Source organism: Anopheles bellator, chromosome 2 (assembly GCF_943735745.2).
Source record: "Anopheles bellator chromosome 2, idAnoBellAS_SP24_06.2, whole genome shotgun sequence".
Lineage (NCBI taxonomy): Eukaryota > Metazoa > Arthropoda > Insecta > Diptera > Culicidae > Anopheles > Anopheles bellator.
This window is the reverse complement of record NC_071286.1, coordinates 34,559,583-34,573,778: the sequence shown is the minus strand read 5'-3', so window position 1 is coordinate 34,573,778 and position 14,196 is coordinate 34,559,583. Positions and strand designations below refer to the sequence as shown.

The 14,196-nt window shown below is 45.2% G+C and overlaps 4 protein-coding genes across 5 annotated transcripts; all 4 read left to right on the top strand.

Annotated features, from left to right (window-relative positions):
- Window positions 1–784: 784 nt before the first annotated feature.
- Window positions 785–5,317, top strand: LOC131209180 (alpha-mannosidase 2). Of its 2 annotated transcripts, none has more exons than XM_058202180.1 (5): window positions 785–897; window positions 1,129–1,336; window positions 1,396–3,464; window positions 3,538–4,648; window positions 4,730–5,317. In XM_058202180.1, the coding sequence occupies exons 2-5, from the start codon at window positions 1,232–1,234 to the stop codon at window positions 4,874–4,876; spliced, it is 3,432 nt and encodes a 1,143-aa protein (XP_058058163.1). In that variant the 5' UTR covers window positions 785–897; window positions 1,129–1,231; the 3' UTR covers window positions 4,877–5,317. The 2 variants fall into 2 exon arrangements, with proteins under 2 accessions (XP_058058163.1, XP_058058164.1); XM_058202181.1 differs by having other exon boundaries at window positions 897–1,035.
- LOC131207435 (ionotropic receptor 40a) lies at window positions 4,941–8,654 on the top strand. Its single transcript, XM_058200046.1, is given in 6 exon segments — window positions 4,941–4,953; window positions 6,116–6,726; window positions 6,816–7,557; window positions 7,626–8,121; window positions 8,207–8,463; window positions 8,518–8,654. Coding segments are annotated over 6 exon segments (2,256 nt in total).
- An 850-nt stretch (window positions 8,655–9,504) lies between these two features.
- On the top strand, window positions 9,505–10,868 carry LOC131207434 (HSPB1-associated protein 1 homolog). Its single transcript, XM_058200045.1, has 3 exons — window positions 9,505–10,262; window positions 10,324–10,434; window positions 10,494–10,868. Exons 1-3 carry the CDS (start codon window positions 9,567–9,569, stop codon window positions 10,866–10,868), a joined length of 1,182 nt encoding a protein of 393 aa, XP_058056028.1. The 5' UTR covers window positions 9,505–9,566.
- A 225-nt stretch (window positions 10,869–11,093) lies between these two features.
- LOC131208926 (cysteine protease ATG4D) lies at window positions 11,094–13,992 on the top strand. Its single transcript, XM_058201868.1, has 4 exons — window positions 11,094–12,355; window positions 12,500–12,808; window positions 12,881–13,077; window positions 13,137–13,992. Exons 1-4 carry the CDS (start codon window positions 11,356–11,358, stop codon window positions 13,395–13,397), a joined length of 1,767 nt encoding a protein of 588 aa, XP_058057851.1. The 5' UTR covers window positions 11,094–11,355; the 3' UTR covers window positions 13,398–13,992.
- The last annotated feature ends 204 nt before the right edge of the window (window positions 13,993–14,196 follow it).

Sequence of the window (14,196 nt, the reverse complement as noted above, 5' to 3'; positions counted from 1 at the left end):
TTCTTTCAAACGTTTTTTTCGTCGTCACCCTGACTCTTCTTTACGGCCCAAGCAACTCTGGTGTGGAATGGTTCTTGTTCTTCCTGTTGTTCCCAGCTCTCCTAGCATTGGTCACGATCTCGAGCGCTCTCTGTCACTCTGTCCTATCGCTATCCCTTGTGCGCCAAGGGTTATGATGGCTGGGAATCGGGGCCGACAACAGCTTTCTTTCAAACTGCTTCATTTTTGCGCCTATGGAACATCTTCTTCTTCTTGTTCCAGCAAAATTGACACACAGAATGTCAGTCGTGCTACAACTTTCGATGAGGTGTGCTTTTATCGATTACGAAAACTTATGTTTTCTTTCGGTAGTGCTAAGAAACACTTTAGGGTCGAAAGAGGTTGTTTTATTGTTGTACATGATTCACTATTCATAAAAATTAACACCGAGAAACAGAATGGCTGTAAGAGAAGGTCGCTTATCGCACCCATAAACGATTAGCATCAGACCACTGATTTAGACAGGAAAACAAAGAGGACAGCCAGATCTCTTTCTAATCAGGGAAAATGTAGCACCAAATGGAGCATGGACGACCAAAATATCCACCTAGTTTTTTGGTCCACCGCAGAGCATAATATGTGATGATTTACATCCACCCTTTTTCGAAATCTACACAACGGCCCAACGGTTAGCCAGATGTCAAAAGTAACTCAACTTGTTAGCCGATTTTCCCATTCGGGGTGGGTTGTTTTGACATTCGCCAACGTTCTGCCGACAGCAGTGGAAAGGGAAGTACCCGTGGAAAGAAAAGTAAACTTTCGAGTTTCGTTTTGACTGAAAATTTTGTCGCGCTTTTGTAAAATCTCTCAAAACAAAGTTTGTTGCTCGTCCTTTGGCATGTTCCACCAAGAATAAAGGTATTCATCAGCATTCAGTGTTTAAGCCAGCAGCCTGCTTCCCACAAAAACACCAAAAAGTAAAATTTTAACACCGTCGAATCGCCGGCCTTTGTAGATTAGATAGCGTGAAAACAATGCACGATTCTTTCTTAACGTGTAATAAAAACGTTCAATTCAATCGGAGGCACGAACCCGCATGAACAGCTAACATTTTCTTTTTTGTTGCACTCCTTTTTGATATTTTTACAGCACACACCTTTACTTGATAGGTGTTCTGATAAGAACTTCGTAGCGCCCTTCTTCGTAGGTTCCAGACCAGACGTCGACCAGTTGTGGCTGATAGTTGTTTACCATGGTTCGAATAAGACGAAAATTTGTATTAATTCTTTCCGGAGTTACACTTTTGATATTTCTGGTCCTTTACATTGTACTAAATTATTCAATCTCCGATCGCGCGGTAAGTAATTACAAGTGACATTTTTTTCGTTTTCTAATGCCATTGTTTGTATTACTCAGAATCCGGATCTCACTTATCTGGAAAATAAAATAAAACAGCTCGAAAACGGGCTGAGCAAACATCACAATGAGTTTGGAGATATACGCAAACAAATCGACACTATTCGGGGTGCGGTCGACGCTGGTGATGAGGCATACGGCGAAGGCGGCAAGGCCGCACCACTGTTGGGCGACCGTGAGATGATAAAGGAATCGGTCATCAATGCTAATGGTGGTGGACCGGGGACGTGCCCTCTGCGCGCGGACATCGTTCCCAGGCCGGACATTCAAATGCTGAACCTGTACGACGAAGTTTCGTTCGAAAACACCGATGGAGGTGCATGGAAACAAGGCTGGTCGGTCAAATATAATCCAAGCCAATGGAATGAGCACCATAAGCTGAACGTCTTTGTGGTGCCACACAGTCACAACGATCCTGGTTGGATCCAAACGTTTGCTGAATACTACGAACGCGCCACGAAGGCAATCTTTACTAATATGCTACGGCACCTGGATGAAAACCCCGCACTCCGCTTCATTTGGGCGGAAATAAGTTATTTCGCTTACTGGTACGATCAACTGAAGACGGAACAAAAGGATATTGTGAAACGGTTGGTGAGAAAAGGTCAGCTAGAGTTCGTCACCGGTGGGTGGGTGATGGCGGACGAGGCCAACTCACACTGGTACGCGGTACTGCTGCAGTTGACCGAGGGACAAACGTGGCTGAAAACGCACCTAAACGTAACACCCATTTCAAGCTGGTCGATCGATCCATTCGGCCAGTCGGCCACCATGCCCTACTTGTTGAAACTGTCCGGTTTCGAAAATCTGCTAATCCAGCGGACGCACTACATCGTCAAAAAGAATCTTGCGCAAAACAAGCAGCTCGAGTTCCGATGGCGCCAGCTGTGGGACACACGGGGCGATACGGATCTCTTTACCCACATGATGCCGTTTTATTCTTACGACGTTCCCCATACCTGCGGCCCTGATCCAAAGGTGTGCTGCCAGTTTGATTTTAAACGCCTGCCTCATAGTGGCGTTAACTGTCCTTGGCAGGTGCCGCCGCGTCCCATAACCGAGCAGAACGTCGCCGAGCGGGCTGAGGCGATTGTGGACCAGTGGCGTAAAAAGTCTGTCCTTTATCGGACCCGCAACGTGCTCATTCCCCTTGGGGATGACTTCCGCTACACAACCAGCAGCGAGTGGGAAGCACAGCGCGTCAACTACGAGCGACTGTTTGATTACATCAACAACGAGCCGTCACTGAACGTAAACGCTCGGTTTGCCACGCTGCAGGATTATTTCGATGCGGTCCGAGCGTCATCAACAACTATGCAACCATTTCCGTCGCTTTCAGGAGATTTCTTCACGTACTGTGACGTGAATCAAGATTACTGGAGTGGCTACTACACGTCTCGACCATTCCACAAGCGGCAGGATCGCATACTACTGCACTACATTCGTTCGGCAGAGATGCTGCACGCCTGGAGTAATTGGGAACCGTCCTCGGACTGGACATTGCTTGAGAAGCGTTTGCAGTACGCTCGCCAACAACTTGCGCTGTTTCAGCACCACGATGGTATCACCGGTACGGCGAAAGATCATGTGGTAGAAGACTACGCCCAGCGTATGGCGCGTGCCATTGAAGAGTGCAAGTTTGTAATGCAGCAAGCCACGTACCGACTACTGACGAAACCATCCGTCTATCAACCAGACCCGTCGTTTCACTATCTTTCGATCGATGATTCGCGCCCTGTGAGCGGTTCCGACAGCAGCCGGCCTACAATCATCGTAGGCGAAGAGCTACCAACTAAACAGATCGTGTTGCACAACTCGCTGCCACAGGTGCGTTCCGAAATCGTCGAGTTCTATGTTGCTACTCCTTCCGTGATGGTTCGCGACGGTAAGGGAGAAGCCGTCGTTCCCTGTCAAATTGCTCCCGTTTGGTCATGGCATACGCGCCCCGATGGTGTTAGTCAACCACAACCTTCCAACACGAAATTTCGGCTGCTCTTCCGAGCTACCGTTCCCCCGCTCGGTATGAGCGTCTATACCATCAATTTCCGCAATTCTGCCACGGAATCCACGTATGTGTCGTTACCATCCGGTAGTGCTGGCCTGTTTTTTTCTAATGAAAATCATTTTCTCCCTTCATTGCAGGAGTGTAACTTATTCGAAGGTAAGTATTCTGTCCAAGGCACCGTTCACCGCGAACCTTGCGGGTGGTTATCCGGAGGATATTGAGTTTGCGGTGCCACGTGAAGTCTCGTTACGCGTCGACGAAAACAGTTTGCCTGGTGCCGCCTTCACCTCGAAGGGCATGCTGAAATCGATCACAATCGAGAACAATCAGGCCACGATTCCGGTTCATCTCGAATTCTATCGTTACGGAATGCAGCTGAGCTCCGGCAAGAGTGGGGCCTATCTCTTCCATCCAGCTGGCAACGCCACACGGATGACGTACGAACATCCGATTGTATTGGTTTTAAGGGGACCGCTTGAAGCGAGTGTAACCGCAGGTCTACCGTTTGTCACACATCACACCATCCTTCGAGACAATGTGCTCGAGATACGTAACTTGGTTGATATCGGGCGTCGCGAAAATACGGAGATTATTATGCGACTGCAGACAAACATTGCCAGTGGTAACACCTTCTACACCGATCTTAATGCAATGCAGATGATCAAACGGAAACGATTTCAAAAGCTACCACTGCAAGCTAACTACTATCCCGTACCTTCGGCGATGTTCATTGAGGATGAAAATTACCGACTTACCCTATTAAGCGGCCAGCCACTCGGGGGTTCGTCGCTGAGTTCAGGTGAATTGGAAATCATGCAAGATCGACAGCTAACGCGTGACGACGATCGTGGCCTCGGGCAGGGCGTTCAGGACAATCTACCGGTGTTGCATCTGTTCCGACTGGTGCTTGAAGCGCGTGAATCGTGTACAAGACCCGATCCGGAATACGCAGCTGGGTTTTTATCCCCAGCAGCCTACGGTCAGATGCATAGCTTGCTTCATCCACTCGATAAGCTGATATTCAATGAAAACCTTTGGACGGGAGTGGTGAACGAGGGGTTCGGCGGCCGACACGAACCACTAGAACCAGGGATGGAGATTGTCGCAATGCGCAGCTTGCCGCACGTCCGCTTTGGTCGAGATGAGCATCCTCGAGCACCGCCGGCATCGACAACGGTTCCCGTTGGGCTCGTTATTCATCGGACGAACTTCGACGATTGTGCCTCGGAAGCCAACGCGGAAGGCTTGGTAAGCATGCGCTGTTCACTGAAAGATTTGCACTTACTCTGTAATGCTTTATAATTCTTTGGTTTTGTTTTGGCGTTCCAGTTGAACATTAAAAAGCTGCTAAACTTGGCCGAAGGGCATGATGTCTTCAATGCATTGCTGACGTTGCTGAAACCTCAGGATGCGATGTTATCGGACGATGTCAGTTTTTGTCCGATGGACGTTAAAGCATTCATTGTGAAACGATAGAAACATTCACATAAATGGCTCATCTACGCAAAGAAAAATTAAATTTAAGCACGCTATAGCAAAAATGTATGTGAAAGGTGCGTAATCAAATGTACAATGTGGTTTTCTTTACGAAGGAAAAGCCAAACTTATTTATTTATGTCTTATCCTATTTCGTGAGCAAAGTGGGATTCTCACATTGGGCGCAACTCGTATGCTGTAAGCGTGTGATAATTATCTTCTAAGCCGAAGTATAATCGGTGACAAGAGTTGGATATGATAGGCATTTCAAAGAACATGTTTGATTTAAATCTAATATCCATGGTTTGAAATCTTTGAGGCTTGATTTAAATTGAACATCTCATGAACTTTGTTTAAAAAATACAAATAAACAACTTTCAGATCCTGGCGTGTACCACTAATAGGTAATAAAATCTATCAATAAAAACGATCGGTGGGCTTAGGTTTTGTTTACTGTAGTTTCTAGTCTAATTATAACGAATTTGGGTTTCTTTTACAGATACAACCACCACATCTGTATGTATAAAATCACTTATGAAAAACTATCGTAAAACCATTACTATATGCATTTGGGACTTAAATTGAATAAATTTACTAATTAAAACTAAAAATTATCAACTATTGCGATTTTGGATAATATGACATAAAAAAACTCGCTAATTGCTAGCAACGCTGGTGACAAAAGTGTTACCAAATTAGCTAGTACTCAACATGAAATTATTGTTGAGAGGATGCTTTAAGGTTGTTTATGCAAACGAAAATAGTGTAAAAGAATCAAGTGTTCCACAGTCGCACTGTTGACAGTTTTTAGTAAACCGGAACTGGCGCACGCCATTAACCAGCATGAACTTGTCGAACGTGTATTAAACGCGTTTCAACACGTTGTTGAAAATTCAATTTTGTGTGATATGTTTTATTTGATAATTGCGCTACTCATGCTAAGATTGATTGATAGGCAGCATAATGGCCCGAGCTGTTTTCTTTGACACGCCAGAAGCTACATATTTGATGAGTTTAAAGTGGAATTGTATAACACCATAGGTTTACTATATAAGATGGGCAGAAGTATACCAAAGGTACAGTTCAATTCCCAAAGTGGCACGTGAATGATGAAGGAATTCCTCTGCTTCGTAGCCATTCTTATTTTCATTACATGCGGAGGTAACAAAATCTGTAAACGTACGTGTAAACGTACAAACGTAAGTTAGTAAGTAAATTTTCATCACATTTTGATTTCAGAAGTATCGTCAGAAAGAAGAACATTTTGGGAAATAGCCGAGCGATCTAACCAGTCTGGAATGATTCGGGGTATCTCGGAAATGGTAAACCTATTAGCACCCAAATCACTGGTGATTTTAGTGCAAAATGAGACCAAAATCGATCGACTGGACAAGTTAACCGTTATGATTCACCAACATAACATTCCCACCTGCGTCTACTACGATCCAGGGCAGTACTTTGACTTTTTAGAGGACAACCTAAAGCAATCGCTTGAAATCACGTCGCTTTTGTTTTGCCATCCAGAAGAAATGGTCCACGATATTTTCCATCGGCAGCTGGCACATAGACTAAGTTTGTTCATATTCTACTGGGGAGCGACACAGTTGTCCTGACGGCTGGACAGTGGCCTGCTGAAGGAACCATTCCGCATTGCGGTCATTACTAATCCACGCAAAAATATTTTCCGCATATTCTACAACCAAGCAAAGCCCGATAACAGGGGTGAGATGTTGAGCACTAACTGGTATGATGGAAATGATAAGACATTCAAACGCGTGCCTTTGCTGCCGACTCCGGCGGAAGTTTACAAAAACTTCCAGGGACGTATTTTTACCATTCCTGTAATTCACGTAAGTTAAAACGAGTGTTTTTTAAGACCTATTTGTTCACTATTTCACTTGTTGAAGGTAACAATTTTATACGATTTTTTGGTCTTTAGAAACCGCCGTGGCATTTCGTTCTCTACGGAAACGACAGTAGCCCCCGGGGTGGTTCCACTAACATTTCAGGCATCGACGTTGGCTACGAAATGGAACTCGACCGCAATGTTGATAATGAAGACGCATACTTCACGGTTAAAGGTGGCCGCGATCATAACTTGATGCAGCTCATAGCCGAACGAATGAATTTCACCTTCCAGTACGTGGAGCCACCGGAAAAAATACAAGGAATAGCCCTCAGCACGGAAGACAACACAAGCTTCTCTGGCGCACTCGGCATGCTGCAGCGCAGGGAAGTGGAACTGTACCTTGGTGATGTGGCCGTAACTTGGGAGCGTATGAAGGCGGCTGAATTTTCCTTTTTTACGTTGGCTGACTCGGCAGCTTTTGTAACGCACGCGCCACGCAAGCTGAATGAAGCCTTGGCACTGGTTCGCCCATTTCAAGTGACTGTTTGGCCACCATTGATCATTACGATTATAATTTCGGGGCCAATATTATTTTTGATCATTTCCACACCGTTTCGTTGGAACAAACGGTCGCTTCGTAGCCGAAACCGGCCATTTTATCGGTCGACAAATTTTTTTCAACGGAAGCCGGCTTTATATAATGCACGCTACATACAAGAAATAAGCTATGGTAACATACCGGAACAGCAGTCGCGACTAATACGTAGCTTGCCAACATATCCATCTATAGATCGTTGTATTTGGTATACTATAAATGTTTACCTGAGGCAGTGTACGTAGAATTTAAATTTTGCTGAAAAGATTGGATTAACAACGGATTTATCTGTTTCTAACAAACAGCGGCCAACATACCTTACGACGGACATCTTGCGCGATTCTTCTCGATCCTGCTGTGGCTTTGTGCCACATATGTTCTGGGAGACGTCTACTCCGCCCAGCTAACGTCGCAACTTGCGCGACCAGCCAGGGAAAGTCCAATCAACACTCTCGGCCGTTTGGAGCAGCGGATGATAAACGAAAACTATCAGCTGTTAGTCGAAAGGCAAAGTGCGTTCCACGCAGCGCTCGTCAATTCTACGGGAGTGTTGCAGCGACTTTATCACCTGACTCGGCAACGATTCGCCAACGGTTCGTTTCTGGTGCGCTCCGTCGAAGAGGGAATTCACATGCTACAGAATGATCCCAAATTTGCGGTATTTGGTGGTCGTGAAACACTGTACTTTAACACCAAACGCTACGGAGCCAATCGCTTTCAGTTGAGCGAGAATCTGTATACCCGTTACTCCGCACTTGCAGTGCAAATCGGTTGTCCTTTTTTGGACAGCCTGAACGTTGTGTAAGTTTAGTAGGCTAGTTCTGTTCGTTAAGTCGTGGTGATACAAACTTTGTTTTATTATTCTTATGCTATTTCCGGTTTGTAGCATTATGAGACTGTTTGAGGCTGGTATTATAGAAAAAATTACCATCGCGGAATACGAGCGTATGTTCGGCCAACACAACGGTATTGTTTCATACTCGGAGGAATCAGCTCGTTCAACCAAATCCACCAACTCTGAGTGCAGCACAGATGGCTCTGGCGGAAAGAAAAAGGCAGATGCAAATGAAAAACTGCAACCGATGAATTTACGCATGCTGCAGGGTGCCTTTCTCGTGCTGGCCTGTGGACATTCGCTCGGTGGTAATATATTGAAGCGTGAGTTGATGGCTTGAATAACGACAAACTGCTTTTCAGCAATATGCCTGTTCGTGGAAAGACAAGATGATGTGATACGTTGCTGTATAAGTAGCCTGCGACTCGTGTGGGGTCGTAGTAAACGTATACTTACGAATCTATGTAACGTCGCTCTGCATCGTCCAACGGATCACTAACGGGAGCGGTTCAGAGTTTATTTCTTCACCGTACTACTCAAGGTATTCCATTGTTTAAGGAAATCATCTCGTTGCGACGACATTTTCTTTGCACTTTGAAACGCCGATTCCATTGTCTTCAATAAAGTGGTTTCCGACGCTGATAGTTTTTGCCGTGCGTCGTTTATAGGTCGTTTATCTGCATTCAATGTTTCTGCTATATCGTTCGTTTGATTTGTCAATGGGTCGAAGAATTCGTTTACGTACGACGAAAAGGCTTCGCGACTCCCTGATAATTCGGTTTTCATTTTATTAGACGTTTTTTCGATAGAAGAACTTAAAGCTTTTGATACATTCTGGTTTCGTGATGCTGAAAGTGTTTTGATGCTGGTTTGCTGCTGGTTCTCTACCAATTTCGTCGTGTTCACTGATTGCATTTTCAAAGGCTGATCTTCTCCCAAACAAGTATGATCACTACAGATTCTGCGTTGAATTTAAAAACTGGCAGTAGTCTAGCGACCCTAAATACGAGACGCGCAGATAGAGAACATGTTTAGCAGCTCAGTAAGAAAGGCATATGGAAAGAAACGTCAAGTTGCACTGAATTGGCTATCACTCAAAATGCCATGCAGGAAATTTTATCAATTGAATTGCATAGCTAATTTGTAACCATGAAATGGAAGCATACCAAAAGTTTAATAATCCCAACAGTAGAAAAATTGTCCTTTTCGATTTCTATGGTACCCTGAATCGTTTTCGTTCAATAAATGAACATTGTGACTGTTTTTATTGGTCCACACCAAAGCGGAACAAGTCACTGTCATGTCCTTTGTCACTCAGCTTCAGCAGAAGAGGAAGAACTGAACATAAGGCGGGTTCGTGTTTTGGTTTTATTTCATGTAAACAATAAACCAACTTGAGTCCGGTGAATTAATGGATCCCAATAAATTGAGAGATATCGTACTTAATGCAGAGCTTCCGCACGTGGTGTTAAATGTGACCGTCCCGTGGGATTGTTTTAAGCTTACATTCGAAGAGTGGTGTGAAAAGTACGACTGTGCTCGAAAGGAATTGGTAGCGTTTGAGGGATGTCCCGTCAAAGCCGGTCGCCGTCCGCAATGGGAGAGGGCACGTACTGAAATGAAGATGAGTATGAGCGATATTTGCAAGCCCCAGCCAGATATCGCCGGACGGTGGAATTCATTTAGCTATCGAAATATCTCGGAACTACCGGCAGTATGTAGGAGTGGCATAAACTTTGCTTGCTTTGGGTTCCCGAGCGTCGACGAGGACATCTCCTTTTGGATTAGTTCACCCAATGCACACACTCCGGGTCACTACGATACCTACGGGTGCAACATAGTGGTACAAGTTTTCGGGAAAAAATCTTGGATTTTATTTCCACCGGAGGCAAAGCTTACACCGGTGCGCGTACCATTCGAAGAGTCGAGTGTATACTGCGAGGAAAACTTTTATAGTCCTTCGTCGTACGGTGATCTAACGGACGTAGAAAATCAAGCGTACCATGTCGTTTTGGAACCCGGTATGGCCTTGATTGTTCCGCCGAGATGGTGGCACTATGTGGAAACTCTGGAACCCTCGTTAAACTTCAATACTTGGTTACCTTTGGTAAGCGTCCATTTTCGTGCGCATCTTATCGTTCTTAGTTAAATGTATATTTTGTCAGTAGCAAAACGACATCGAGGGCCTTCTTTCCGAATGTATCACCAAGATCTTGATTCAGGACATTTGCCAGGACCTGCCGCTGCCAGTAAAAAAGCATATTTTCAATCCGAATGAGGTAAACCATTTTAATTCCACAATCCGTTGCAATCCTTTTCTAATCAATCGTTTTTACAGGATTCGATGAGCGGTGACGAGGGGCTGAAGGAATCATTTGCTATATTAGACTATCTTACGCATCAAAAAAAATACAACAAGCTTCTCCGCCCCGACAGAAAACGCTATTCTGCCGGGTATCTTTCCTCGGAAGCGATGAGTACGCTTTTGGAAGACAGTAAACCGTTCGTTAGGCCAGTGCCTCGGTTGGAAAATTGTAGCTTTTTCCAAATGATGAAACACAACCATCTTCGCTACGACGCAAGTATTGATCTCCGATTCGAAGAGTCGCTAAGAAAACATGAAGCTGAACAATTAACCGTTGCTTGTAGACAGATAAATTGTTGCTGCAATCCAGCGGTAGTGCAGCTAATAAAGGAAGCGTTGTTGAGATGATGTTTCTCAGTAAAATGTTTCTTTTTCTGTAAGCGTTAAGTTAATTTTAAAACTGGTGTAAGCAGTTCAACTTTTCTGCAAGGTGCAATTTGAGTCATGGATCAAACGGTAAGTTTCGCGTCACCCTGTTTTGTTGTGACATTTGATTGTCTGTCAGCTGTCAGTTTGCGTTGTGGGGTGAGCAAAGAAGAAAAAGGTTGGGAAAATATACGACTACTACACAAAGTAAAACAAACAGGAGTGGTATTAAGCATCGGTACGCTTAATTACTGCACGTTTCTGTACGATGCAAATGTAGTCTTATTTGAGACTATAGAAATTTTGACAGCGGAACCGCGGAAAGAACGTGGGCGCCGTGAAAGTGTACAGCGAGTTCGCGAATGTATATTTCACGGTCATTCATTCTCACTGTGTCACCTGATAAGTGATCTGCACGGGGAAACGACGAAAAAAACAATCACTGCTGCTCGGAACACCTTCGAGGGGCATGAACTACGACGTGTTGCTAAATAGAACGGGGTTCAACAAGCTCGCGGTAACACCGCAACACTTCCGTAGTGTTTCGGAGGGCGACGGTCGAGGGCGTGATGCAGCCGCAGGTGCGAGTGACGATGGCGGAAAGAACTGTAGTCGAAAGGTATCCCTTCAACAGCATCCAGCTTATCGCCATGAAACAGTGTCGGCCTCCTCGAGCCCGATGCGTGGCCCATACGCAGCTGGTGCCCTTGGCAGTGGGCCAAGCGAAGAATTTAAGGGAAAAGTGGAATCGAAGCTGTTGACCATGTGGAATAACATGAAATTTGGCTGGAGCTACAAAATGAAAACCAACTTTTCGAAAGAACAACCGCTCTGGCTGCTTGGCCGCTGCTACCACCAGAAGGTGACCCCGGTGCCGTCGATGGAGAGCTCGGTAGAATTGAGCAGTACGGCCATGCTCGTGCAGACCGCGCCTCCAGTATACTTTGCCGATGACTCTAGTTCCCCGGCGGAAGAAACAGGCACAGACGCTATCGAGGACAGCAGTCCGGAGGGTATAGTTGAGGAAGAAGGAATAGATGCGTTCCGGCGCGATTTCATTTCGCGTGTCTGGATGACGTACAGGCGCGAGTTTCAAACGATGGACGATTCAAACTACACCTCCGACTGCGGCTGGGGCTGCATGATACGGAGTGGCCAAATGCTGCTAGCCCAAGGTTTAATGACGCACTTCCTGGGACGCTGTTGGCGCTGGGACGTTTCAATGTTCAACGCGTACGAAGAGAACATCCACCGAAAGGTGATCCGTTGGTTTGGGGACACTTCATCGAAAACGAGTCCCTTCTCCATCCACACGTTGGTGGCCTTGGGAAAGGCGTCGGGCAAAAAACCGGGCGACTGGTACGGCCCGGGAGCTGTTGCTCATTTGCTGCGACAAGCCGTTCGTTTGGCGGCACAAGAAATCGCCGATCTCGATGGAATCAACGTTTACGTTGCGCAAGACTGTGCCGGTGAGTGCGATGTGTGTTTTCCCCACGAACCTGCATGGAATTCCCTACGATGGCTTGCAGTATCGGATGAGTAAACGGAGCTGTGATTAACTGTTACTTGTGTTAGATTCATGCGTTCATCAATCATTTTATGTTTTGCTTCAGTTTACATACAGGATATTATCGATGAATGCACTATATCAGCACCGTCTGCCGGAGCACCGTGGCAAAAGAAGGAAACTCAAGCAACTCTTGCCGAGAGCGGTAAAGCATTGAAAACGCCACCCGGGTCGGAAGAAAGCGTTGCCGCCATGCACTGGAAATCATTGATCCTGCTCGTCCCACTCCGTCTTGGAACCGAGAAGTTGAACCCAATCTACAACGAATGCCTTAAAGCGATGCTCAGTTTAGACTATTGCATTGGCATTATTGGAGGGCGGCCGAAGCATTCACTGTACTTCGTCGGATATCAAGGTTGTTTGCACACTATGTGGGGCACACTGTAGCAACAATGAAAATGAATTCGTTGGATTTTTCGTTTCTCAGAGGACAAACTAATTCATCTCGATCCGCACTACTGCCAAGACATGGTGGACGTAAATCAGGAAAATTTTGCCGTTGCCTCGTTTCACTGTAAATCGCCGAGAAAGATGAAGCTGAGCAAGATGGATCCTAGCTGTTGCATCGGATTTTACTGCGAAACGAAAAAGGATTTCTACAAGTTCATTGATGGCGTGAAGCCGGTAAGCTATCAATTATTAATTATTAAAGTGAATGTCAACTTATAAAAGTACCTTTTCAGTTTCTGACGCCCGTTGCGAACACCGATGCTGTCGCCGGAGGATCAAGTGCGGCTGTGGGGAACTATCCGATGTTTGTGTTTTGTCGTGGGAAAAGCAGTGACCAGCGTGCGGACCTTCCATCCCATCGGCCAATGCATGCACATCTATCAGCGTACCGATCATCGACTACCGCCGGTCCTGCGAGCGCCACTTCTGATCGCGACAATGACGACGATGATGATGACGAAGAGGACGAAGCAATAGAGTTTGTCATTCTATAACACACAGTTGCGAGATGGCGACACAATCTGTTCCGTTCCACTACTGCAAACATCATTCCATCGTACTAAAAGATTGTTGTTTCGTTTGTAGAACGGTTCCAGATGGCTTAGCGACTTTTGGCGGGTCATTCGTGCGGTGCGACTTGTTCGGACTGTGATTGACGAACGATTGAAAATCATGTACTTACACCGGCCGCTCTCCTCTGGTCAGCAAATCAGTACAATCTCTTGTTCGGTACCATTGGTTTTTTTGGGTCGGCTCAATATGCCTATTGCTCCATACACTGTCATTTCTTTTGGTACAATAACGCATATTTTCAAACAAAATAGATATTAAAAGTTTGTTGTTAGTTAAGAGTCTAGATGGTTTATATTTATTTTGAAGCTTAGATGATTTCTGCCGCTTTCCTAAGTTTGTGCATTAGGTTACCTTCACTTCAGCATTCATCCTCAACGAGTGGGAAAAAGTGAGCGAAATTACTGTTTCCCTCGGAAGAAGAATAGTAAAATGTAGAATTAGTTGATTATATTTTTTTAAATTGAAAAAGTTGTTCAAACGGTACGTAGTACGATAATAAAAGAAAGACAAATAACTTAAAACCGAATTCTACAAATAAGTCGGATAGGACTGTGTGCACAGTTCCATAAAAAAGAACACTTTTTAAGAAGTGCGATAACGGCGTTTCATGCCCCTCCATAAAGACATTCGTTTTGACATTGTTTTCATTTCGTGCCGGGTCTGAAAATGTGCTTGTGTCGAATTTCTCAGAAAAGTGAAAGAAAAACCAAGAACGTGTTT